Consider the following 24,121-nt stretch of genomic DNA (forward strand, 5'->3'; position numbering starts at 1 on the left):
AAGAAAAAAAACACCCGCTAGCCAAACCCCCAAACTTTCACTTGTCAAACCCCCACCCCCCCAAAAAATACCTGTCCCCCCTTGCGCCTGTCCGCGGCTGCCCGTCGCTACGGCGACCCAGGGCCATTTCTCGGGCATCTCCTTAGGGATCGTCATGGTTACCGCCGGCCCGGATTTGCGTGTGTTTTATGGGGAGGGGGGGCCTTGCAGGAGGCCCCCCGGGCTTAGGCAGCGGCCCCCCATCGGCCTCCCCAGTCTGTGCCCCCCATTCTCCTCCTGCCTCGGCTGCTGCTGCTGCTGCCCCCCCCTCCCCACTCGCTGCAGGAGAAAACTCCACGCTGACATTGAAGGAGACGGGGGCCGCCCACCGCCACGCAACGGCCAATGAGGGGCCGGAACGGCGTTGCTTAGGTAACCGCTGCATGGGGGGGACGAGGAGGGGGGACCTCTCGCCTGCCTGCTTCTCTTCCCCAGCCCCCCCCCCACTCCCCAGTAAGACCTTACGGAGTCAGTCAAAAAGCATTCAAATCACTATAATGGGACACCCTTCCCCTAAAAAAAGTCATTTTGCTTAGGTTCCTGCTCATTATTAAATCTGTTTTTACCTCAGTCCACCTCTTCTGCCAAAGAGACACCCACCCACCCCAGTTCTCGCTCTCTCCTCACAAGAACCCTGCAAGGTAGTCCGGGCTGCTTGGTTGCCAACTGATCAGGAACGGAATAAGGCAATGTGACTTGCTCCTGCGCTTTAGACAGGAGCCCGACGCAGATGAAAAAGTCATAGGGTGGTAGATTGGGAAGGGACCCCCAAAGGCCATCCAATCCCAGCCGGCTGCTCAGCTCAGGAATCTTCACTGGCTTTGCGGGTAGGAAGCTAGCTCTGCAGGGAGAAAGAGGGCTGGGCTCCTTGAAGCGCTGCTTGTCTACTTGCAGAACATTTGTCTGGCTTTTAACACGGGGAAGGGGTTGAATTCAAAAACGGGACAAGACCGCCTTCTGTCTAAAGTGGTACAGTCCCTTCTGTACCTTCTAAAATGGTACAGACCCCTCAAACTCCCCATGCTGCTGGCAAGGGTACGTATACTCTGGATATGAAAATCTGTCATAGAGCTTTCGAATTGGAAGGCACCCTGTGCGGTCATCCAGTCTGACCCCCCCCCGAGGGATGCGGGAATCTTGAAACTATGCATCCCTGACAAACGAATGTCTGGCCTCTGTTTAAATCAGGGGTAGGCAACCTAAGGCCCGGGGGCCGGATGAGGCCCAATCGCCTTCTCAATCCGGCCCGCGGACGGTCCGGGAATCAGTGTGTTTTTACAAGAGAAGAATGTGTCCTTTTATTTAAAATGCATCTCTGGGTTATTTGTGGGGCATAGGAATTCATTTATTATTATTTTCAAAATAACAAAGGTTGCTGACCCCTGGTTTAAATACTTCCAGCAAGAAAGAGCCAATCGCCTTCCAGGGCACCATCGAACAGCTCTGACCATTAGGCACCTTTTAATATATATATTTTTTAAAAAAAAAACAACGCTTCATGGTCTCTTAAAGGAAGTGGTTGCGAATGAAATGGAATTAAGCAAAAGCTTCTCAAAAGCACAGCTCCCCCGCCAATGCCTACACTTGGGGATGCAAGGGGCGAAGATCAATTGAAAAAAAAAAAATTCCTTCAGTAGCACCTTAAAGACCAACTAAGTTTTTATTTTGGTATGAGCTTTCGTGTGCATGCACACTTCTTCAGATACAGTTCATTTCACTGTATCTGAAGAAGTGTGCATGCACACGAAAGCTCATACCAAAATAAAAACTTAGTTGGTCTTTAAGGTGCTACTGAAGGAATTTTTTTATTTTACTTCGATCCAGACCAACACGGCTACCTACCTGTAACCAGATCAATTGAAAAGTTGGCAACCTTGCACTGGCTGAGTGAGAAAGAGAGTTTGAGAAGTTAAATCACCGAAGTTTTGTGCTTGATTGGGGTGGGTGGGGAGGCCCAGTCCTTGTCAGATCTGCTCCCTTCCCTACCCCCACCCCCCATAAAAACCAGCCCCATCAGAAGATCTTACCTGGAGGATGTTTCTTAGAACAAAGTTCCATGGCATTCGATGGCAATTTATCAGGCCCATGGGAGGTGCTGTATTGGGGTAGGAAGATGGGGGGGGGGGAAGCAAAGAAATAAAAATAATTGGTTTGGGATGGGGGGCACACACACACACACACACACAAACACACACCTAAAACAAACCAAAGGTGGATAACTTTGGGGGAGAAATGTGGCCGTTGGAATGCTTCTGTCTGGCCCTTGGGTATCTCTGCAAGCTGCAGCCTTCTTTCCAGGTCACAGCCCCTCTCCAACCTTGTTTCATACTCTCCCCAGGGACTTTTGCAAGCAAGGAGAGCTTGCAAGTAGGGGGGGAGAAAGAGAAGAAACCTCAGGCTTTTGCATGGCTGGAATGCATTGTACCATACAAAGGTACCGTAAGACTCATATCCATTGCTCTGCTCACCTTTTGCTTCCGTTCCCCATTGACACATTTCCGCCAAGGGGCTGCCCAGAGGGAATGCATCTCTTGGGCAGGAAAGGGTTAACCCTCGAAACAAACTAAGGATCGTCTTGCCAAGAGTGCTTTCAGAATTTCCCCACCTTGCTGCCTGTTACTCCTGCAGCACCCCCAGCAAATCTCCCTTCTCCTCGGTTTTTATCTATAAAGCCAAAATTGCCCTTCATCCAAACAGCGCCCAATAACTTCAAAATACGTGATAATAAAACAACACAACTCTCTTCCCTACAAGCAGCGGGACGGAAAGGATGCAGTTACAATAGGTATACTGAGCCAAATGAATCCATCGAGGCAATTTAACAGGGCCACATAAAAAGCACCTTTAAAACCTCTTGCCAGATGTCTCCAGGGGAAAGCACTAAAACAGCGATCTGGAAACAGAACAGGAAAAGTTTCCCGCAGGAATTTTTCCAGAAACAGAACATTACCTGGAAAATCTCCTAATCTGCCTGCAGAAAATTGCCCGTTGAAATGAGCTCATTAGCTAACAATGAACAGATACCGATTGCAAATCCTCAGGGTTAGTGCCCATTGCGGCTGGTGGGGCAGGAGCCAGGGAGCCCGACAGCAGGGGGCGCCAGAGCCAATGAGAGGCGGAGCCAACTCATCCTAATTTTGTCCCTATCCTCCTCCTCCTCCGCCTCCCTGCTGAGTTCTACAAGGGGCAATCCTGAGACATGGTCACAGTTGGAGCCGTGCCAGTCGCAAAACGCGCCTGGCACCTGGCTAATTTCTAACACTAGGGCAGGGTTCCCCACCCCCCAAGGAAGTGATTTAAAAGGCAGTCGATTGAATCATAGAATCATAGAGTTGGAAGAGACCACAAGGGCCATCCAGTCCAACCCCCGGCCGAGCAGGAAAATCACATGAACAAATCTTCCAGCCCAGTCTGCTATTGTCCCTTCCTTTCTATGCTGCTATGGTACCTGTCTCCAAGCCCAACAGACGAGATGGCTCAAAACCAGGTTGAGGACTAGAATGCTGGAGAGGCCTGCGGGCTCCTCTAGCTATGGTGGTGGTTTCTCTAAAAGGGCTAGCATGCCGACCTCTCCGACACCAACCAGACAGACAGCTACACCAGTGCCGAGAGTCCCCGCTTCACCCCAACGGCAAAAGACACCTCTTCTCTGAAGCGTTTCCTGTTGAATTTCCTGTTTTGCTCCTGGTGGCTGATTCGTGGTGAGGAGGGCAGAGAAAAACTTGACATACGGAGGCACTTCAGAGCAGACAGCAGCAGCAGATCCTCCAAACTGTGTCAAGAGAGATGCTCTCCCTTGTCGAACATGCAAGCCCGCCACTCCACATATGCTAGAATAATGCAAGTGTCTGGGAGGAGGAAGGCGGCAGGGGATGGGTGGTGGGCAAATGACTCTCCCAACTATGGTATTCTTGCTGCCTGCCTGCAGCTCCAAGCTAGGCTCAAAACCATTAACAGAGTTCAGCTTTGTGGGTGGGGGGAAATAGCTGGGAAGGGCATATGCAAGGCAGAATTGGTGGATGGTGAGGGGTTAAGCACCCTTCCCGCCAGCTATTCATCCCATCTGGACTCAGTTCTGTTTTTTAAGCCTCTGTGTGTGTGTGTGTGTGTGTGTGTGTGTGTGTGTGTGTGTGTGAGAGAGAGAGAGAGAGAGAGAGAGAGAGAGAGAGAGAGAGATCACTCGGGAAAATGTAATTTGCTGGTAGGGGATGGGTTAAGCACCTCCCTCCTCCAATTTCCTCAGGCAAAAGCTCCTCCAATGCTTTGAAATTGGTGCCATGAGGAAACTCTGTCATTCCAAAGTCAGCCTTCCGTTCTTAACCCTAGGGAGAGCTAAGGTAATGTAGTGGTTAGTGTGCTGGCCCTGGGAGACCCGGGTTCAAATCTCCACTCGCCCATGAAGCTCACTAGGTGGGACCTTGGGAAGCTCACTTGGTGGGACCCGCAGGCCTCTCCAGCATTCTAGTCCTCAACGTGGTTTTGAGCCAGCTCACTAGGTGGGACCTTGGGAAGCTCACTAGGTGGGATACCTGTCAGCGTAACCAACCTCACAGGATTGTTGTGGGGATTAAATGAGGAAACGGAGAACCATGCACAAGCCCCCTGGAGTAAAGGTAGGACGTGAATGTAAGAATAAAGCAAAATAAATAAATGCTGGTTGAAGAATGTCCAGCTCTGTTTCAGCGGAGGGGGGATTTGTAGGGCCTTTATATGTACCTGCCTGTCCTCAGACATCAAGGCAGGACCTTGTCTGAAGTGGCCCCCCTTTTAAAGAAACTGCTATTTCCTCTCTCTTCCAGACCAGAGCATGGTCTGAAGGCACATGGGGCCACCACCTCCCTGAAGCTAAGCAGGTCCAGGCCTGGTCAGCTCCCGGATGGGAGGCCACTATGGAACCCCGGGTATGTTGCCTTGAGTTCTACAATGGGGGAAAGGGAGGACAGAAATGTGAGGAAATAACAGAGGCACAGCAGTTGTTTAAACGTGGAGCTATTTGATACATTTCTGTCCCTTCAGAGAGTTCGATGCTTGGCGACATCAAGCAAGGCATTCTCTCCCCACCTAGCCCACTTCGCAGGGTTGTTGTGAGAATAAAGGGGGGGGTTGGCCAGTGGCTCGGCCTCATCCTAACCTACCTCACAGGGTTGTTGTGAGGTTAAATGGGAGTCTAAATCATTTTTTAAGATATCAGTCATGACGAGGGATATGTTCCTGTGTGACCAATTTCCCCCACAATTCCCAACTTGCAGAGCTGTCGGGGGACACAAGAGAGGAGTCCTTTCCAAAACCCCAGAATCTTAACACAAGGAGAGTCCGACTGGATCAGGCCAATGGCCCAACTAGTCCAGCATCCTGTTCCTCACACTGACCAACCAGATGCCCCTATGGAAAAACCCGTAAGCAGGATCCGAACTCGAGAGCAGCAACTCTCCCCACTTGCAATTCCCAAGCAACTGGCGTTCAGAGGTACCGGTACATCATTGCCTCCGACAGCGGAGGGAGAAAATAGCAAATATGGGTGGTGCTAACCTTTTTAACACCCACCCCAAAGCACTGACAGGTGCTTTTCCAACTCTATGGTGCTTTTCAAGGCTGAGATTGGTCCCTGTTCAGCGTGTTCCGACATAGAGACGAGATGTATTTGCACGGTAAGGACCCAGAATTTTAAGGAAGCGCCAACTTTGATCTGACGCACGGGAACAAGAGAAGAGATACTTGCAAAGATGGGGGACAGGAAATGAGGTGTTGATCTGTCCTATCTAGCCTATTATCATTGTGCAGGCAGGAAGCTGAGATGAGACTCAGGCAACCACAGAGTGTAAAAACCGGAGAGAAAAACCCAACTACAGTAGTCCATTTCTTTGACTCACGGCTCTGCTGCTGGGGAAACGGGAGGTACTTTTTTGGGTGGGGAGTGAGTAGCCAATCCCAATTGCAACCTCCCCAGGCAGAGAGCCACCCAAACACCAGTGAATGTTTATTTTTCAAAGACACACACACACACACACAAAGTTTCCGGGCAGGCAAAGACACAGATGCCACAAAGTCCCTTTGCCCCACCCAAGACGCCCTCCCTCTCTCCTAATCCCAGATCACAAAAGACACGAAACGTTGAAAACTTTCCCAGGGCCAGTTTGAGCAAAATAAAGAGTTTGTGATTCTAGGGCAAAATATTTTGGGGGGGGAGGAGGATGGAGGAGAGTGAGACATACACAGAGTTCTCCTTTGGCATTTGCCCCCTCCAAAATGTCTGGGGCATGCCAAAAAACAAAGGGAGAAATGGGGCAGGCAAATTCATAGAATCACAGAGTCTGGAGGGACCCCACGGGTCATCTAGTCCAACCCCCTGCAATGCAAGGAACCACAGCTTGAGAATCCCCAGCAGACGGGCGCCCAACCTCTGTTTAAAAACCTCCAGCGAAGGACTATCCTTCACCTTCCCAGGCAGGCCAGCTTCACCTTGTTTAGTAGCACGGAGCTTTACCTAGGAGGGTCACACAGGTAAAGCAAAGGCATAGAGGAAGCTGCCTCCTACCGAGTCCAATCATGTAGCTCAGTAAGGTCCACATTGCCTTGGGACTGAACCCCAGGACCTTCTGCACACAAAGCAGATTCTTCTCCCATTCTGCTGTGTCCTTTTCCTCCAAAATCAAAGCAAGATTCCAGTCCTCATGGTTCTGAATAAAGGCCCCTGATTTAAACAGCAAACGCCAGAAGCTGGCTTATTCCCAGTCAGAACAATGGGCCAGCTAGCTCAGTAATGTCCACACTGCCTGCCAGCAACTCTCCAGGGTCTTTCTGCTTGGAGATGCCATTGCGGATCGAACCTAGAACCTTCTGCTGATGCTTTGCCACCGATTAGCTCACCTTCCCAAACACAAGAGCACAAGACACTTAATCTCAGGGTCATGGGTTCGAGCCCCACGTTGGGCAAAATATCCCTGCATTGCAACGGGTCGGACTAGGCGGCCCTCAGTGCCCCTTCCAACTCTACAACTCTTTTAAGATTCCATGGAGCTCCATATTGCCTGCACTGACCGGCAGCAGCTCTCCAGGGTTTCAGAGGAGGGTCTCTCAAAGCAGATGCTCTACCGCTGAGCTGCAACCCTTCAGTCCATATATACAGGTAGCGGGAAAGAGGCCGGTGTATGTGTGATATTTAGATAAAAGTTGGCCAAGCCTCTCCTGCCCAGAAGAAGAGAGCAGTGCTCTCCCTCTCTCCTAAAATACCCTGTATACTGCCTCAGTTTGGTGCCAAGCTGGCTTGTTTGGGCATCTGGCTAAAGCTGGGCGGGGGGTGGAGAGGGAAGCAGTGCATGGAGGTAGGGAGAGATTGCTGGTTCGAGATTGTTGGCCATGCCGAGAACATGACACGAAAGCAAGGTCTGGCTCCCGCCGGCAACATCTGGAAGGGGGGCATCATGCCAAGGAAAGAGAGGAATTGTGGGCGGCCAGCAAGCGGGGGGGGGGAGGAGCAGGAGATTACAGGGACAGGATCCAGAACGTGGAGGGTAAGATATCTCAGCATCAGCAGTTGGGGAAGCGGTGGGGTTGCAGAGGGAGTGAGAATCTGGGCCTAGGAAAAGGATACAGACTTGGAAATCCAAATCGAGCAGTATAAGATATCTCAGCATCAGCATCTAGGGAGAGGGGCCACCCAAGCAAATGGATTTTTTTGTGGGGAGGGGGGGGCAGAGGAAGAGGGACCAGGGAAGAAACTGGGAGTGAGACAAAGCAGGATCCGGAATGTGTGGGGAGATAATTGGACGGAGGGGGGTTGTTTTCTACTGTGCTAAGGCAAGGAATGAGGATAGAATATCAAGGCATCAGCGTTTGGGGGAAGGAGGGAGTTGTTGTTCAAGGAGGGGATGGTGAGATATGGGGCAGCTAAGGAAGGAGGGTGGGGGGTCACACTAGGCCAGAGGTACACAGAAACCTGCCTTATTTAGCTCCATCCGCTAAGCAAAAAACCTAAGGCTCCAGTCCTCATGGTTTTGAATAAATGGGTGGTTTGAATAGGAACCCAGGGAGCTGTTTTATAGCATTGGTCATAGGAACCGAGTCAATCTTGCTCAGTAATGTCTACACTGGCTGGCAGCAGGGTTTCAGACAGGGGGTTTCTTCCAGTTCTACCTGGAGGTGCTAGGGATTGAAGTTGGGATCTTCCGCATGCAAGCCAGACACACTACAGCCCTTCCCCAACGTGGCGCCCTGCAGACATTAATTGAGGTTTCCAGCTCCCATCAACCTCACCCCTACGCCCGGAAATGATGGGAGGCAGAATGCAACCACAACTAGTAGCCACCAGGTTGGTTAGCCCTGCGTCGGGCAAAGAGAGGAATAAGGGCTCAGGGCACCCCCAGCAATTGTGTGTGCAGTAGGGAGAAGGAAGAGGGGAGAAGGACCCAGACCGAGAGTTCAGGTGGGGCTGGGAGGGGTCAGATCTTGGATCGCACCAGCAAAGAATCCCTGGAAGGGTGGTCTGTCAATAGACTGGGGGACAGAAAGGCTTCAATATTTAAGGCTACATTTAAAGCACATTGCTTCCCACATACACACACAAAGAATTCTGGGAACTGTAGTTCATCCCTCCCAGAACTGCAATTCCCAGCGCCCTTCGCAAACTACAGTTCCCAGGATTCTTTGCAGGACGGAGAAAAGAATGTGCTTTAGATGTATGGTGTGGAAGCAACATAAGAGAGGCACCCATAGATGACTTTTTTTGGAGGAGAGCAGAGCATACATTAGTGAAATTACTAGGCAACTGAGAGCTTTCGGCATGAGGATTCGGGTAGGGGTCTAGGTAAGAGTCTAGAACAGGTATCCCCAAACTGCAGCCCTCCAGATGTTTTGGCCTACAACTCCCATGATCCCTAGCAAACAGGACCAGTGTCAGGAAACATGGGAATTGTAGTCCAAAACGTCTGGAGGGCTGAAGTTGGGGGTGCCTGGTCTAGAAGAATCTGGAGAGAAGATGTAGGTAAGCAGGAGAGATATGGAGCTGTAAGCCTTTCAGATACTTCCCGGTGGGGGGGGGGAGTAAGCCCTAGTGATCTGAAAGAGCTTACCTTTGGACCCCCTTAGTGGGCTGCAGCCTGATTCCAGGCAGGTTGCCACAGGAGCACTCTCAAATATATGGTAAACACTTAAGAAATGCCCCCCCCCATGCATGTTTGGGTTAAAAGGGAGCCTGGGCTGTGAAAAGGTTGTAGGTACATAGCCGAAGGAATTGGTGCTTACCTAGCAGGTTGGGGGGGGGGGAGAACCTTCCCATGGGGGTCAAGGGTGGGGGAGGTTAAAGGTCAGGAGAGAGGGGATCCCATGGGATGTTCCAAAGTTAAGGGAAGGAAATGGAGGAAAGGAAATTAAGATATTAAAAGAACTATAAAAAAAACAGAGAAATAATCTGGGGTGGGGAATCTCCAAACCTCCCCCCTCCACAGTCCACACACACACACCAGAAACTAAAAAAATACTAATGCAAACATGGAAGTATTAAGAGAGGCGATCTCCCAAAATTCACCCCCATCCCGATAACTAATAAAATATGGGTAACATGAAAGAATGGGGGGAATCTCCCAAAATTAACCCCCAATAGCTAAAAAAAAATAAGAAAGAATAAGATGGAGGGGCACAATCTACAAAATCCACTCCCAGTAACTGAAAAACAAATAAAAACGGTGGAAATATTTGGGATGGGGAATTCCACCCCCCCACACATAACAAACAAACAAAAACAGAGATAGTATAGAAGTATTGCGTGGGGAGGGGGGAATCTCCCAAATTTCACCCCTGTACTGTAACTAAAAGAGAGAGATATAACACAGAAGCATTCATGGGGGATAAAATGTCCCAAACTCACCACCCCCCCCCCAACACACACAACTACACAAAAAGCAAGATGACATTAAAGTATTTAGGAGGAGAGAAACCTTAAAAAACCAACCTCTCCAAATATATACTGTATATAAATTGAAATAGCTACAGTAACTTGGGAGCAACATCCCCCCACCCCCGCTCCGGTCCCCTTGCCCGGCTGACTCCCTTTCCAGCCGAGCGGCGGAGGGAGGCGAGCTCTGGGCCCCCGGGGCATCCCCAAACTCGGTCGGCTCCCCCCGCGCCGCCGCCGCCGCACCTTAACGAGCCGCCTCCGGGCGCCCCTCGCCTCCGCTGCCCTTGCTGCCGCCGCCGCCGTGCTCCATCCCCCGGCCAGGGCCGCTACGCCCTCCTGGAAGCGGCCCGCGCCCGTGCGCCCTGGCCGCGCCCGCCGGCCCGCCGTGCGCCCTGGCCCATGGCTGCGCTGCTGCCGCCGACCCGTCCGGCCCCGGATTGCCTGGCTGGCTTCGCGGTGGTGGCGGCGGCGGCTCGGCTGCTTTCCCCCCCTCCCCGTTTCCCGGGCGGGGATGGATGGAGAGGAGGAGGGGTGAGGGTGGGAGACGGAAGTGATGAAAGGGACCGCCGATCTCGGGGGCTGAAGCAGCTCCGGGTGGAGAAAGTGCCACCGCCGAGCCCTGGACGCGCTTTTACGCACGAGGAGGAAGCCTCGCCGGGATCGCGCGCGTTTACTCGGGAGTCAACCTCTCCATCTCCTCCAGCCAAGCTTTCCTTTCCCAAATCCAGACTTACTATGTCGGGCCCTGGGCCGGATTCAGCTTTTCTCACGAGTAGACCCATGGCACGCCTATGGTCCGTGCCTGGCGTGCTATGGTCCATGGGGTCACGAAGAGTCGGACACGACTAAACAACAACAATAACAACAACAACAGACCCATGGCAATGAATGGAGCGCAGTTGGCCTGGCCCGTTCGCTTTCAGTGGCCCACTTGAAACACCTGACTCCCTCACCCCTACAAGAATCCTGGGAATTGTAGTATCTTTCTCAGGGTGCTGGGCACGGTAGCTCCGCGAGGGGTAAACTACAGTTCCCAGGATTCTGGGAAGGCGGGGAGAGAATGTGCGCTAACTGCATGGTTGCATGTGCAGCCAGGCTAAAAATGAGCAGGCCTCCTCCCCATATTTTCTAGTTACTCGCCCCATTTTTCTAACATCATGGAGCCCAGAGTAGCATGCAGGTGGATCTCATCTGGACACACCCCAGACCTGCTAAACTTCAGTAGGGCGGTGGCCTCCTGAGTCTTCTGGGATGGAGACTGGGGCTCTCCAGCTGTTGCCTTGGGAATCCAGCAGCCTTCATGGTCAGGGGTTGGGGCATGAAGGGAGTTGAACATCTGGAAGGCTGCCAGATGAGAAGGTTGCGGTATCTGATGATGTGGGCAGTGGGTCACCGGCCTGATACGTTTATTTAGGGGATGGAGTGACTGCCCTGTGGGGAAAAGTTTTTAGCAAAAAGGCGAAAAAAGAGGTGGCACAGAGTTTATAAAGTAATGCGGAGAAGGTGGAGAGAGAAGAGTTTTTTCTCCTCTCATAACACTAGAACTCTTGGGAGTCCAAGGATGGTGAACGTAGGAAGATTCAGGGCAGGAAAAAAGGAAGGACTTCTTCACACAGCGCATAGTTGTTGTTAATAATAATAATAATAATAATAATATTTATACCCCACTCTGGCTGGGTTTCCCCAGCCACTCTGGGCGGCTTCCAACAAAATATTAAAATACAATGGTCTGTTAAACATTGAAAGCTTCCCTAAACAGGGCTGCCTTCAGATGTCTTCTAAAAGTTAGAAGTTAAACTGTGGAACTCCCTCCCACAGGAGGCAGCGATGGCCACCAACTTTGGATGGCTTTAAAAGAGGATTGGACAGGCCTGGGAAAAGACATATAAATATTTGAAGAGAATGTTGAAAATGATGGTTAAAAAAAACTGGTTATGATATTGATATGTACAGGATTTGATGGACTTATAGAGCTTAAAAGACCCTGTATCTGAGAGTGGATCCTAGGCGAAGACCAGCCAGCCCCTACAGAAGGAAGAAGCCTCCACCAAAAAAGATGAAGAAGATTGGCAAATTAAATTATTGAACTATGCAGGACAAAATAGACAATTTGAAACCCAATAAATACAGAGGACTTGGAGTTGTTTTTCTTTTCTTTTCCTTAAAAATGTTTAATGCATATCTCTTAAGCTTTGTGTAGAGACTTCTACATTAGTATAACTTCAAAAACTCACTTGTAATAAGATGAAGAAGGTTTTAAAATTGGTTAAGAATATAAGGTTCTATGAACGTGCTTGAACAAGCATAAAACAATGGAGGGGGCGTGGAGGGAAGTCAAGCAAAAATTATGGTTTAATCATTTGTTTATGATGGAAAGGTTGAGGGCACAAGGAGAAGGGGACGACAGAGGACGAGATGGTTGGACAGTGTTCTCAAAGCTACCAACATGAGTTTGACCAAACTGCGGGAGGCAGTGGAAGACAGGAGTGCCTGGCGTGCTCTGGTCCATGGGGTCACAAAGAGTCGGACACGACTAAACGACTAAACAGCAACAAATGATGTTCTTCTTTTTCTTGTTTTGGAATGATTTTGTATTATTGCTTTTTCTTTTTCTGTTATTTTTTTGGGAAATTAATAAAATGTTAACAAAAAATGAATAAAAGAGGATTGGGCAAATTCGGGGAGGGGAGGGCTATCGATGGCCACTAGCCATGATGGCTGTGCTCTGCCACTGCGGTCAGAGGCGGCGATGTTTCTGAATGCCAGATGCTCTTGCACTCAAGTCCTGTGCTTGAGAGTTTCCCATTGGGTTGGCCGCTGTGAGAACTGGCTGCTGGACAAGATGGGCCATTGGCCTCCAAAGGTGGTGGCCTCTCCTTCACCAGAGGTTTTTAAGTGGAGGCCGGATGGCACTCTGCCAGGGATTCTTGAGTTGTGATTCTTGCATTGCAGGGGGTTGAGCTAGATGACCCTTGGGGACTCCTTCCAATTCTATGCTTCGACAATCCAGGCTCTTTTTATGTTCTTATTTAATATCCCACATTTCTACCAGCACAGCAAAAATGAAAACAGGTACAACAAAAATAACAACAACCAATAAATCTAAATCTACAGATGGAAGGTGGTGTACAAATAATAATAATAATAATAATAATTTAAATGTAGCCCTATTAAAAGCAGCGCTAGAAACGCTTAAAGCTATTTAAAAGCACACACTTTCAGGAGACCTTTCCACAGCAGCTGGTTAGTGGCCAAAAGCTTGTCCGAACGACAAAGAAAAAAGTCTGTCTGCCAAGGCAAGAAAAGCAGAGGGAGGCTCCCATGGAAGGGAATTCCGCAATCTGGGGGCAGCCGCCAACAAGGCCCCGTCTCATATCCTCACCAGGCACAGCCCTAGAGGACAGGTGGGTGTCTCCCATTACCTGCCATGAGCCAAATTTGATGGGTGGGTGGTGCTGACATATATGAGTCCAGGTGATTGGCAGGTGGGCGTGGCTTGGCCGAGAGGTCCAGTGAGGAGGCTCAGAGACTAGGCAGGTTCACATCACCCATCAATGTGTGAATATGCTTTTTTAAAATAACAAACACACCCTGCAAACAAGTGACAGCAAGTAATGTACTGTAAGTACATGAGTGTGTGTGTGTATATATATATACCTGAAGATTACAGCAGGAAGTCACACAAATCTGCTTTTGTGACTATGGTCCCCGGAGGCCCCATCCGCACTATCGATTTAAAGCAGTGCCATACCACTTTAAATACTCGTGGATTCCCCCCCCCCCAGAATCTTGGGAACTGTAGTTTGTTAAGGGTGCTGTTAGGAGGACCCTGCCCCCATTCTTCCCACACAGCTTCCATTCCCAGAGTGGCTTAACCATCAATCCTTCCTCCCAGGGAACTCTGGGAATTGTAGTGCTGAGAGGGTAATATTGTGTGGGGTGGATGGGTGTCCTAGCAATTCCCAGCCCAGCAACCTCAGCTCAGAATTATTTGGGAGAAGCCATGACTGCCTAAAAGTGGTGTCGCACTGCTTTAAATGTACAGCTCAGTGGGCCATGGAGAGGTTCTGCACGGAGGAAATTTGCAACCCTGTCAAAGGAGACTGCGATGTGAAATGACTCAATTGCGATGCTATCGCTTGAGGAATGAACAGAAACAAAGGGGTTTTAAATGCATACGTGCTAATCGGCTTACCAATGCCAGGATATCTCTTGTTATCAAGAGCTGTTTTGCGAAACCTCACTGTCGATCACGCAATTATCGCTATCTCTGCTTCTCCGCATCTCATCTCCTTCAGACCTCCCTGTTTACAAAACCCCACCCTGCTGCCGGCCATGAGTGTATACCCCTGACTCAGGACGACTCCGTTTTTCACGAAAGCTGATGCCGTAATAAATTTGCTCATTTCTATTACAGTGGTACCTCGGTTTATGAACACAATTGGTTCTGGAAGTCTGTTCATAAACTGAAGCGTTCATAAACTGAAGCGAACTTTCCCATTGAAAGTAATGGAAAGTGGATTCATCCGTTCCAGATGGGTCCGCAGAGTACTCAACCTGAAGTGTACTTAACCCGAAGCATGGGTGTAATTGGTTCAGGAAGTTTGTTCATAAACTGAAGCGTTCATAAACTGAAGCGAACTTTCCCATTGAAAGTAATGGAAAGTGAATTAATCCGTTCCAGATGGGTCCGCGGCGTTCATAAACTGAAAATTCGTAAACCGAGGTGTTCGTAAACCGAGGCTCCACTGTATGTGCCGCAAAGCTCTGTTGTTTTCCCCCTTGGTTGTCCAATTCAACTCCTCCTCAGAGCAAACCCATTGAAATCAATAGGGTTAAGAAAAGGGAGGGATCTGTGTTGGAGACAAATCAGAGTGGGCTTTCTCAAGGGGGTGTGAGGCTGAAGAACTGGGGGGGATGGGGGTGGGATTCAGTTCTTGGTATGAGGATGGAAGACTGAGATGAAATGGCCATACATGTTGTTTACTCGTGTCTGACTCTTCGTGACCCCATGGACCAGAGCACGTCAGGCACTCCTGTCTTCCACTGCCTCCCGCAGTTTGGTCAAACTCATGTTCGTAGCTTTGAGAACACTGTCCAACCATCTCGTCCTCTGTTGTCCCCTTCTCCTTGTGCCCTCAATCTTTCCCAACATCAGGGTCTTTTCCAAGGATTCTTCTCTTCTCATGAGGTGGCCAAAGTATTGGAGCCTCAGCTTCAGGATCTGTCCTTCCAGTGAGCACTCAGGGCTGATTTCCTTCAGAATGGATAGGTTTGATCTTCTTGCAGTCCATGGGACTCTCAAGAGTCTCCTCCAGCACCATAATTCAAAAGCATAAATTCTTCGGTGGTCAGCCTTCTTTATGGTCCAGCTCTCACTTCCATACATCACTACTGGAAAAACCATAGCTTTAACTATAGGGACCTTTGTAGGCAAGGTGATGTCTCTGCTTTTTAAGATGCTGTCTAGGTTTGTCATTGCTTTTCTCCCAAGCAGCAGGCATCTTCTAATTTCGTGACTGCTGTCACCATCTGCAGTGATCATGGAACCCAAGAAAGTAAAATCTCTCACTGCCTCCATTTCTTCCCCTTCTACTTGCCAGGAGGTGATGGGACCAGTGGCCATGATCTTAGTTTTTTTGATGTTGAGCTTCAGACCATATTTTGCGCTCTCCTCTTTCGCCCTCATTAAAAGGTTCTTGTGACATGGCGATACATAGATATATAAGATTGCCCTTTATTAGGAACATGAATACCGTACGGGTCCAAATATAAGCCGCACCTGAATATAAGCTGCACCTTTAAAACGGGGTGGGGGGGTAGGATACCTGAATATAAGCTGCACCATTCCTTGCTGCTCCTGGTTGCATAACTGGGGGGGGGGGAGCCCTGCTACGTTGCCGGTGGGCTTTCCCCTTCCTCGCTCTCTCCCTTCCTGGCCTTGGGGGAGAGGATGGGGAACTATGCGTGGTGTGGGCGCCTCTTTGCCGCGCTCTTGGCACTATTTGCCCCCTCCCCCACTCCTGGCTGAATACCATAAGGTTGCGAATATAAGCCGCACTTTAACGTTTCACAGTCAGAATTTTTTTGGGGGGGAGTGAGGCTTATATTCAGGCCAATACGGTATTGCATTTTGTATTTTCTTTGCCAGGCATAGGCAAACTCAGCCCTCCAGATGTGTTGGGACTACAACTCCCATCATCCCTAGCCAACAGGACCAGTGGTCAGGGATGATGGGAATTGTAGTCCCAAAACATCTGGAGGGCCGAGTTTGCCTATGCCTGTTTTTTTGCACCCTCTTCAAGGGCTTTTGCTTGGCTGGAATGTGTCCTCAAAACTCCGACCCTGGAGAGTTGTGTGTGAGTGTGTTTGTAGATAAACTAGCCTATGGTACAGAGGGACAATTTGCATTCATTGCTTCGCTCCCTTTAGCCTCTGGTCTGCCCCCACTGCCTTGTGGCCCCCGGGAGATCATCCGGAAGGGACTGTGGCCCTCAGGCTTCCAAACCTTTCCTGCCCGTGTCCTAATGAGGCCCTGCTGCACATCCCCTCACCTGGGGCTGCTAAAGCTGCCAAAGAGAGCAGGGGCTTGTCAGTACCAGCCCCACAGCTCTGAAACTCCAGAGAGCTCTGAAACTCCCTCTCCCTGCCGCCTTCCTGAAACTGATGAAAAGCGTCCCTTCCCCAAGGAAGCAGCTGGTTCCTGCTACGTCCTGTTGGTCAGCTGAACTCTGAAAGAACTGCCGCCGTTGCTGCCCTTTCCATCCCTTTGGGTGGTGAGATTTCCGCCAAGGACCACATACGGTTCCGTCATGCGTGTCGTAAATCGTAAATACCCGCCTGCAAGTTCAGCCCATGGGTCACTGCTGCTCACGAGGTGGAGATCCGTTTGGGGTGCCTTGGAGTATCCCCTCGGCACTGGCCCAGCCCTAGATCTCGGGAGCTGCCAGGGCATGCCAGGCCTTGCCCAGAGCTTGCCAACCCACATTCCTGGGCCCACTGGCTGGCATGTGCTCACAAGCCCATCCGAGGGCGGCCCCTAGTGGCAGAAACGCAATATGCCGCCTGCCTGGCGGGCAGTCCTTTTGTGAACAAGCAAAGACTCCGGAAAAAAAAAACATTTTCCATTGGAGCGAAAACCTCTTTGGGTTGTACCCAATCTACCCAGGGCCGACCCACTGAGATCTAAGGAGCATGACTAGCTTAGACCTGTCAACTGCAGCAGGGTCTAACTCGGAGTAAAACTCAGCTACCCTATCTGGTTTGTAAAAAATGTGTCGTCGTACCCCCCAAAAATCCTGGCTGCTTTTCGTTTGCTGTTTGCAAAGGCGAGGTTTGTTTTGTTTCCATGCCGTCTAATTCCGTCGTCGATTTTCATTTTTGAAGGTTGCAGATTTTAACACGCTGTCGCTCGTTATGCCGTCCGGCGGGGTGAGCATATCGATTGACAAAAGGCTTTTTAAACAAAGAGATGAAATGCTGCTGGCAGAATCTTGCAACGAAGCTTCTTGGGTTTCCAGCCTGGAACGTTCCCTTTCTGTACACTCTGCTAAATGGGCCTTTCCCTCCTGCGACCTCTTTTCGCTTACCTGGCTCCCAGGAGAGGCTGCAGAAGCTGATTCTTCCAGCAGGAAGAAAGAGGGCAAAAACAGAGACACTTTAGCCAGGCCTCACACTAGCCTGCATCTCTGCAAAAGAACACTCCACCATGCCAAGTTAACATTGCCAGCCACACACAGAACACACACTGGGGGCTACTACCCCTGTTCTTGTTGCTCATCACCCCCAGCAACCCACCACCCACCTTTCCAGCTCTCCACTCTCTCTCTCCTTATACCTTGCCCCCCCTCCAGTGTCCTCCCAGCCCCCTCTGTGCCCCTCCATCCTTGCTTCATCCACCCCTCTGCTGCCTCATCTTTCACTCCACTTTGCCCTCCCCGACTGGGGTTGTGACTCTGTGCGACGATAGCCTTGCATTCCTATATATATAGTGTAATAAGCAAAAATCTGCTCTTATTCCCTTATGGGGTACACAAGAGCCCTTACTGGGTTCTCCATCGGTCAGAGAATATAACAGAGGCCAACCAGATAATTTTGAGAAGCAAAGCCTTTATTTCTGCTGTTGCAACAGGGTACTTCCCCTCACACAAGAGATCAAGGAAGGAACCCAGAACAAAAGAGAACCTCCACTTTTATCAGTTTTCCCATCACCAAGAAACACCCCCAAAATACATCATTCCTACATCACAGCTACATAATCAATACCTCACAAAAAAGGAGGGTTCAAGGTAAATCTGAGCACCTTTGACACCTCTCCTAGTCCTCCTCTTACCCCTCCCAGGTGTGAATTCCTAAACACAAAGAGAAATTAACAATAGGAAGATACTTAATTGGGTTTGATCTCTCTCTCTCTCTCTCTCTCTCTCTCTCTCTCTCTCTCTCTCTCTCTCTCTCTCACACACACACACACACACACAGCAAATGTGGCCCAGTGGATTCAGAGCTGGGAGAGACCAGGGTTTGAATCCTCCCACTCAGCCATGAAGCACCCTGGGTGATCTCGGGTCAGCCACTGTCTGTCAGTTAAAGCCTACTACCTCGCAGGGTGGGGCTGCTATTTGCCATTCCTAAACCGGCAGCCTTGCTGGGGTGTGACTTTGGTGGGGAACCCATGATGTTGTATGTTGTTAAGCAGAATGACAGGTTCTCAGGGCGCTGCCCGGCGCTGCTACAGTTTGGTTTTTCAACCTAGCTGTGGAGTGTATCCATTCAGTTCTGGAAGGAAGGTCGGTACTTTCCTGCCGCCTGACACACTCCAAGATGTAGACTGGTCTTCATCTTGCACCCAGATTAAGCCTCGGAATCCATTTTGGGATGTGCTTCCAAAAGATGCAGTTTAATAACCACAGAGCACCTCTGAGCATATGCAGAGTGCAGCGCCTGAGAGAACCCTAACCTGATGGGGGTGGAGTGAATGAAGGCACCTTTTATGTCACAGCAGAGATGGGAAACTTGTGGCCCTCCGGGAGCTTTTGGACTCCGACTCCTATCAGCCCCAGGCAGTGTGGCCCAATGGTCGGGGATGATGGGAGATGGAGTCCAGCAACATCTGAGGGGCGACAGGTCCCACAGCTGTCCTAGAGCAATCCTGTCCCAACCAGTCAGGGATCACATACAGCAATCGATAAAAAGCATTTAAACCATTTATCCATCACAACAGCAGCAAGTAAACATCAAATAAAATTAACAGAACACACACACACAGAGAAAGAATACAAGTCATCATAGCAAATTAAAGGGATAAAGGAGGGGGAAAAGAATAAAGATTGGGAAAAATTCAAAGATTATATAGCAAACTTCGTGGAGAATGCTGACCTCTCAAAAGATTTATGAAGGCCCACAAAAAAAAACCCTGGTTTTGCTGTCTGCCTGGCACTGAAGCAAATGAAATGAAATAAGGAGATGTTAAAAAAATAAAATACAAGTCATCATAGCAGCATTAGGTCATTGAAGGTGCATTGTGCCAAGGCAGACAATTGCTCCATGTAGCTCACTATTGTCTAGCCTCAGGAATGGGGGAAACCTGTGTCCCTCCAGACGCTGCTGGACAAAAACTCCCATCATCCCTGACCATTGGCCCTATTGGCTAGGGCTGATGGGAATAGAAGGAAGGCCTCTTGGTCTATGCTGATTGGCAGCTTTCCCCAGCCAATGGTGTTTGGTGCTCATTGGGGCTGGTGGGGCGGAAGGCAGGGAGCCTGACAGCAGGTGGCGCCAGAGCCAATGAGTGGCTGAGTCAACTCATTCTAGCTTCGTCCCCATCCTCCTTGTGTTCCGCAAGGGCAAAGCTGAGTATTAAGGTCATATTCACAAAACACTTTTTTCTTTTTAATTTTTATTGATGCTACAACAACAAAGAAAAAAACACACAAATACACAATTACACACATAAAAACATAAATACACAATTACACGCAAAAATAACAACAAACGTAACATTTTCTCACCAAGCAATACAACATAAATTGGTCTTAGCACTCTAGACCCGACCTCCCATCTGTTCCGTAATTCAGTTTCCTATTACTTATTGCCAATACACACCTTTTATCACAATTTAACATTCTCTTAATATGTCTTAACTCGTCTATCTAACTTGCAGTTATTACTGAAGTTCCTTGAACGCTGCAACAGAATTCAGACTACTGTAGTTATATTTCAAATACTCTTTGAAAACCTCCCATTTTGAAACAAATTCCTGTTTTGGTTTATTCTTTATTTATTTTTCTGATAGACATTCTAATTTAGCATATTATGTCAGCTTTTGGACCCATTCATGTATAGAGGGGATTTCAGTACTCTTCCATTTTGCTGCGATAAGAACTCTTGCTGCAAGAGTTCACAAAACACATTTAAAGTGCTACAATACCGCTTTAAACAGTCATGGATTCCCCCCAAATAATTCTGGGAGCTGTAGTTTGCTCTGGTTGCTGAGCGTTGTTCAGAGAATCCCTTCACAGAGCTACAATTCCCAGAGTCCACTGCAAATATGGATGGATTGCTGAACCACTCTGTCAACTGTTGCTCTGGGAAGGGAATAGCGCTGTCTCCTAATGACTCTCAGCATCCTTAATGAACTACAGTTCCCAGAATTCTTTAGGGTGAAACCATGACAGCCCCTGCCCCTGTAAGATAGAGCCTCCTCCCACCATATGATAAAAAGAGACGGCACTGAGCAAATACGGTACTTCCAGAGTGGTTGTTCCGCAGTGGTGCTACCACAAAAAAGGCCCTGTCTCTGGTTGTCGGCATTGTATAATCCCCAAAGGTGGGAGTCTTTCTGCACACAACCTCAGGTGATGATCTTAGCAAGCGAGAAAGTTCATCTATGGGGAAATGCTGTCCTTCGTGAATTCCAAAACATCGCTCTTTTGTGTGGAATTCACGCCCCCACGGACCTACACCAGTCATAAAACCAATAGCAACAACTCCATCCAATATATAAAAACAAAAGGATTAAGTATATCGCCTCTTCTAGCGCCTGTCCCGTTTTAAAGGGAATTTGAAGTTTCCCATTTGCTATGGCCCCTGTCTGGGGGGATGCCTGTGCTCCCGCCTCTCCAATCCTCTGCGTACTTATTCACGGCATAAATCGGGATCTCCGTATCCTTTTCCGTCCCTGGCTGATGCTTCTTGGTGGTCGAGGTCTCTTCCTCGTCCTGGGGCAGTGGGTGGTGAAACTCCACCCCGAGCTCATACACAGCCGTCCCAATGGTGGCCCCCACCATCGGAGCCACGATCGGAACCCACCACCAGTAGTTTCCGGCACTGGAAAGATAAAGCAGAGTCGTGACTGGTGGCAGAGATGCGGCCATGTGGAGACAATTTGGAAAGGATATGGGTGTGTCACAGAATCATAGAATCACAGAGTTTGAAGGGACCCTGCGGATCATCTAGTCCAACCCCCTGCAATGCAGGATTTATTTATTTTTTGCCCAAGGTGGGTCTCGAACCCACAACCCTGAGATTAAGAGCCTAATCCTCTACTGACTGAGCTATCCCAGCAGTAGCTCTATATGGAAACCCTCGCCCTTCATGCGTCATCACTACAGGTGCTGAGAAGTGCCCTCTGCATTTGAGCTCTTTGCTCTCCTACTTTTAATGCTCTCTGGGTTCTAGGAGAGGGTGGGTCTGGAATGCTTCCTAAAGACACTGTGTCCATCACCTGTCGCCCCTCTGGTGCTTAATCCTTCTTCCTCCTCTCCCATTATTTCCCAGCTTTCCCCCCTCATCCACCTCTGACCTGTGACCTCCCCCAACCCCCTGTTGTAATTCTGAACTGTCACCTTCTTCTCTGGAAAGGTCAGGCTAGAGAGGCGGTCTCCACCATTCCTCCTCTGCGCAGTCCCTGACACGCACTCACATGCAACTGGGCACTGCCTCCTCGCCCCTCGTGCACCTACCTGAACACCTGGGGCCCCCATCCGGCCAGGTAGGTGAAGAGCCGCGGGCCCAGGTCCCGGGCTGGGTTGATGGCGCAGCTACAGTTGGCTCCCATTGCCAGGCTGAGAGCGGTGACTAGCAAGCCCACCCCCATGGGCTCCAGTCCATGTGGGATGCGCTTGTTGCGGGAGTCGATAATGGCCAAGATGCTCAATATCAACACCCCGGTGCCCAGGACCTGATGAGGGGAAGAGGGGGGAGGGAGGACAGGACATCAACCAAAGCACAGGGACATTGGAAACTACCTTAGACCAGGTCAAGCTATTCGTTTATCCAGGCCCCAGAGACTCAGCACCAGTCTGAGAAGGGCCTTCTCGGTAGTGGCACCCGCCCTGTGGAATGCCCTCCCACCAGATGTCAAAGAAATAAACAACTACACTGGACCCTCTAGTTACGTACTGCTCTGGATACGTAACTTTCGGGTTACAAACGCGGCAAACCCGGAAGTGTATCGCCATGCGCACATGCGTAGAAGCGCTCTCGTGTGCAAAAGCGGCACTTCTGCCTATGGACTTTTCGGGTTGCGGACGGAACAAATTTCATTCGTATCCGGAGGGTCCACTGTATCTGACTTTTAGAAGATATCTGAAGGCAGCCCTGTTTAGGGAAGCTTTTAATATTTGATGAATTGTTGTATTTTAATATTTTGCTGGAAGCTGCCCAGAGTGGCTGGGGAAACCCAGCCGTATGGGCAGGGTATAAATAATAAATTATTATCAATATTAATATTATTATTATTATTACTTCACACCTGGAGGTGCCGGGGATTGAACCTGGGACCTTCTGCATGCAAGTCTGGTGCTCTAATCACTGAGCCATGGCAAATGGGACGCTTCGCCCTGAGCGAAGGATGCCTCCGTCTCCAGGCAGCGCTGGGAGTTCTAGGGATGGCTGGCCCTACCTGGTCGAAGAAGCCATTGCCAAGCGACAGGTAGGGAGCTGGGTAGGTGGCAAAGATGGAGGCGGTTTCTCTGGGTCCGGTGACTGCAAGGGTCCCGTTGCTGTAGCTGTGGATGGCGTCTGCGGAGAGAAAAGCCAGGGGCCATGAGGCTTGATAGGAAGGAAAGCCAAAGGGGGAAAGGAGAGACGCAGCCCTCCTCCATCAGTTCAGCTGAGAAACCACCTTCATGTGATTCCTGCCCAGTTTACATTCCCAGCTGGTCATTATATTAGGACTACCATGTAACTTTGACATCTGACTCCACTGCATTTTTTTTCATCCTCTCCCCTCCTCATCCCTTTTTTCCTTTTGTGCTGTGTCTCTTTAGATTGAAAGCCTGCAGGCAGGGATTCCCCCCCCCATGTGTTGTTGTTCTTACGCAGGGGTCAGCAAACTTTTTCAGCAGGGGGCCGGTCCACTGTCCCTCAGACCTTGTGGGGTGCCGGACTATATTTTGAAAAAAATATATATATGAACAAATTCCTATGCCCCATAAATAACCCAGAGATGCATTTTAAATAAAAGCACACATTCTACTCATGTAAAAAACACCAGGCAGGCACCACAAATAACCCAGAGATGCATTTTAAATAAAAACACGCTGATTCCCGGACCGCCTGAGGGCCGAATTTAGAAGGCAGTTGGGCCGGATCTGGCCCCCGGGCCTTAGTTTGCCTACTCATGTTCTTAAGGGAGACTCTTTGGCAGAAGCGTTTTAAGTAAATGAATAAATATGTTGTGAGCCTTGCCGCTTGCCATTTCACACCCTACGGCTGCCAAGGAATGCTTTCGGGCATCAATAGCAAACTTCGCAGTGAAATTATGGCTTTCATAGTATATCTGGTATATCTTTAACCCAAAGATTGGCTTTTAAATCTGCGGAAGATGAGCTGGGCAGAGTCAATGAATATAGATGCGGCGAGGCAGGTGAATGTGTAATAAGCCAAGCTTGTGAAGTTTGGCAAGAAATGTGCCTCTTATTTTCCCCATCGTGAAAACACTGGGAGATAACGTTACCGTAATAAAGCATGTAGACTGCGCCTGCGCCCAAAAAGGCTCCCATAGTCTGAATGACAGAGAAGATGGGCAGCTTCCACCATGGACATTGGCCAAGTAGACACATGGTGAGTGAAAAGGCTGGATTTAAGTGCCCTCCTGTAAGAGAGAGAGAGAGAATCGTAGAATTGTAGAATCATTGAGTTGGAAGGGACCATGAGGGACATCTAGTCCACCCCTGCAATGCAGGAATC

General features: G+C 49.6%; 1 protein-coding gene across 3 annotated transcripts in view; it reads right to left on the minus strand.

The window, feature by feature from the left end:
- Positions 1 to 24,121, minus strand: part of ATP8B2 (ATPase phospholipid transporting 8B2) — a 70,967-nt gene that overhangs the window by 38,142 nt on the left and 8,704 nt on the right. The window contains exons 3-6 of one of the 3 annotated variants that reach the window (XM_088659174.1): positions 23,889 to 24,026; positions 22,833 to 22,951; positions 21,892 to 22,109; positions 2,067 to 2,134 (exon numbers count right to left, since the gene is read on the minus strand). In XM_088659174.1, coding sequence (XP_088515300.1) covers positions 2,067 to 2,134; positions 21,892 to 22,109; positions 22,833 to 22,951; positions 23,889 to 24,026 — 543 coding nt within the window. Of the gene's footprint in view, positions 1 to 71; positions 206 to 2,066; positions 2,135 to 10,174; positions 10,315 to 21,891; positions 22,110 to 22,832; positions 22,952 to 23,888; positions 24,027 to 24,121 lie in introns of those variants that run through there. The other 2 variants (XM_035098904.3, XM_035098901.3) reach the window with 2 other exon arrangements.

This window comes from Zootoca vivipara, chromosome 16 (assembly GCF_965207765.1).
Source record: "Zootoca vivipara chromosome 16, rZooViv2.hap1.1, whole genome shotgun sequence".
In the NCBI taxonomy this organism is placed as follows: domain Eukaryota; kingdom Metazoa; phylum Chordata; class Lepidosauria; order Squamata; family Lacertidae; genus Zootoca; species Zootoca vivipara.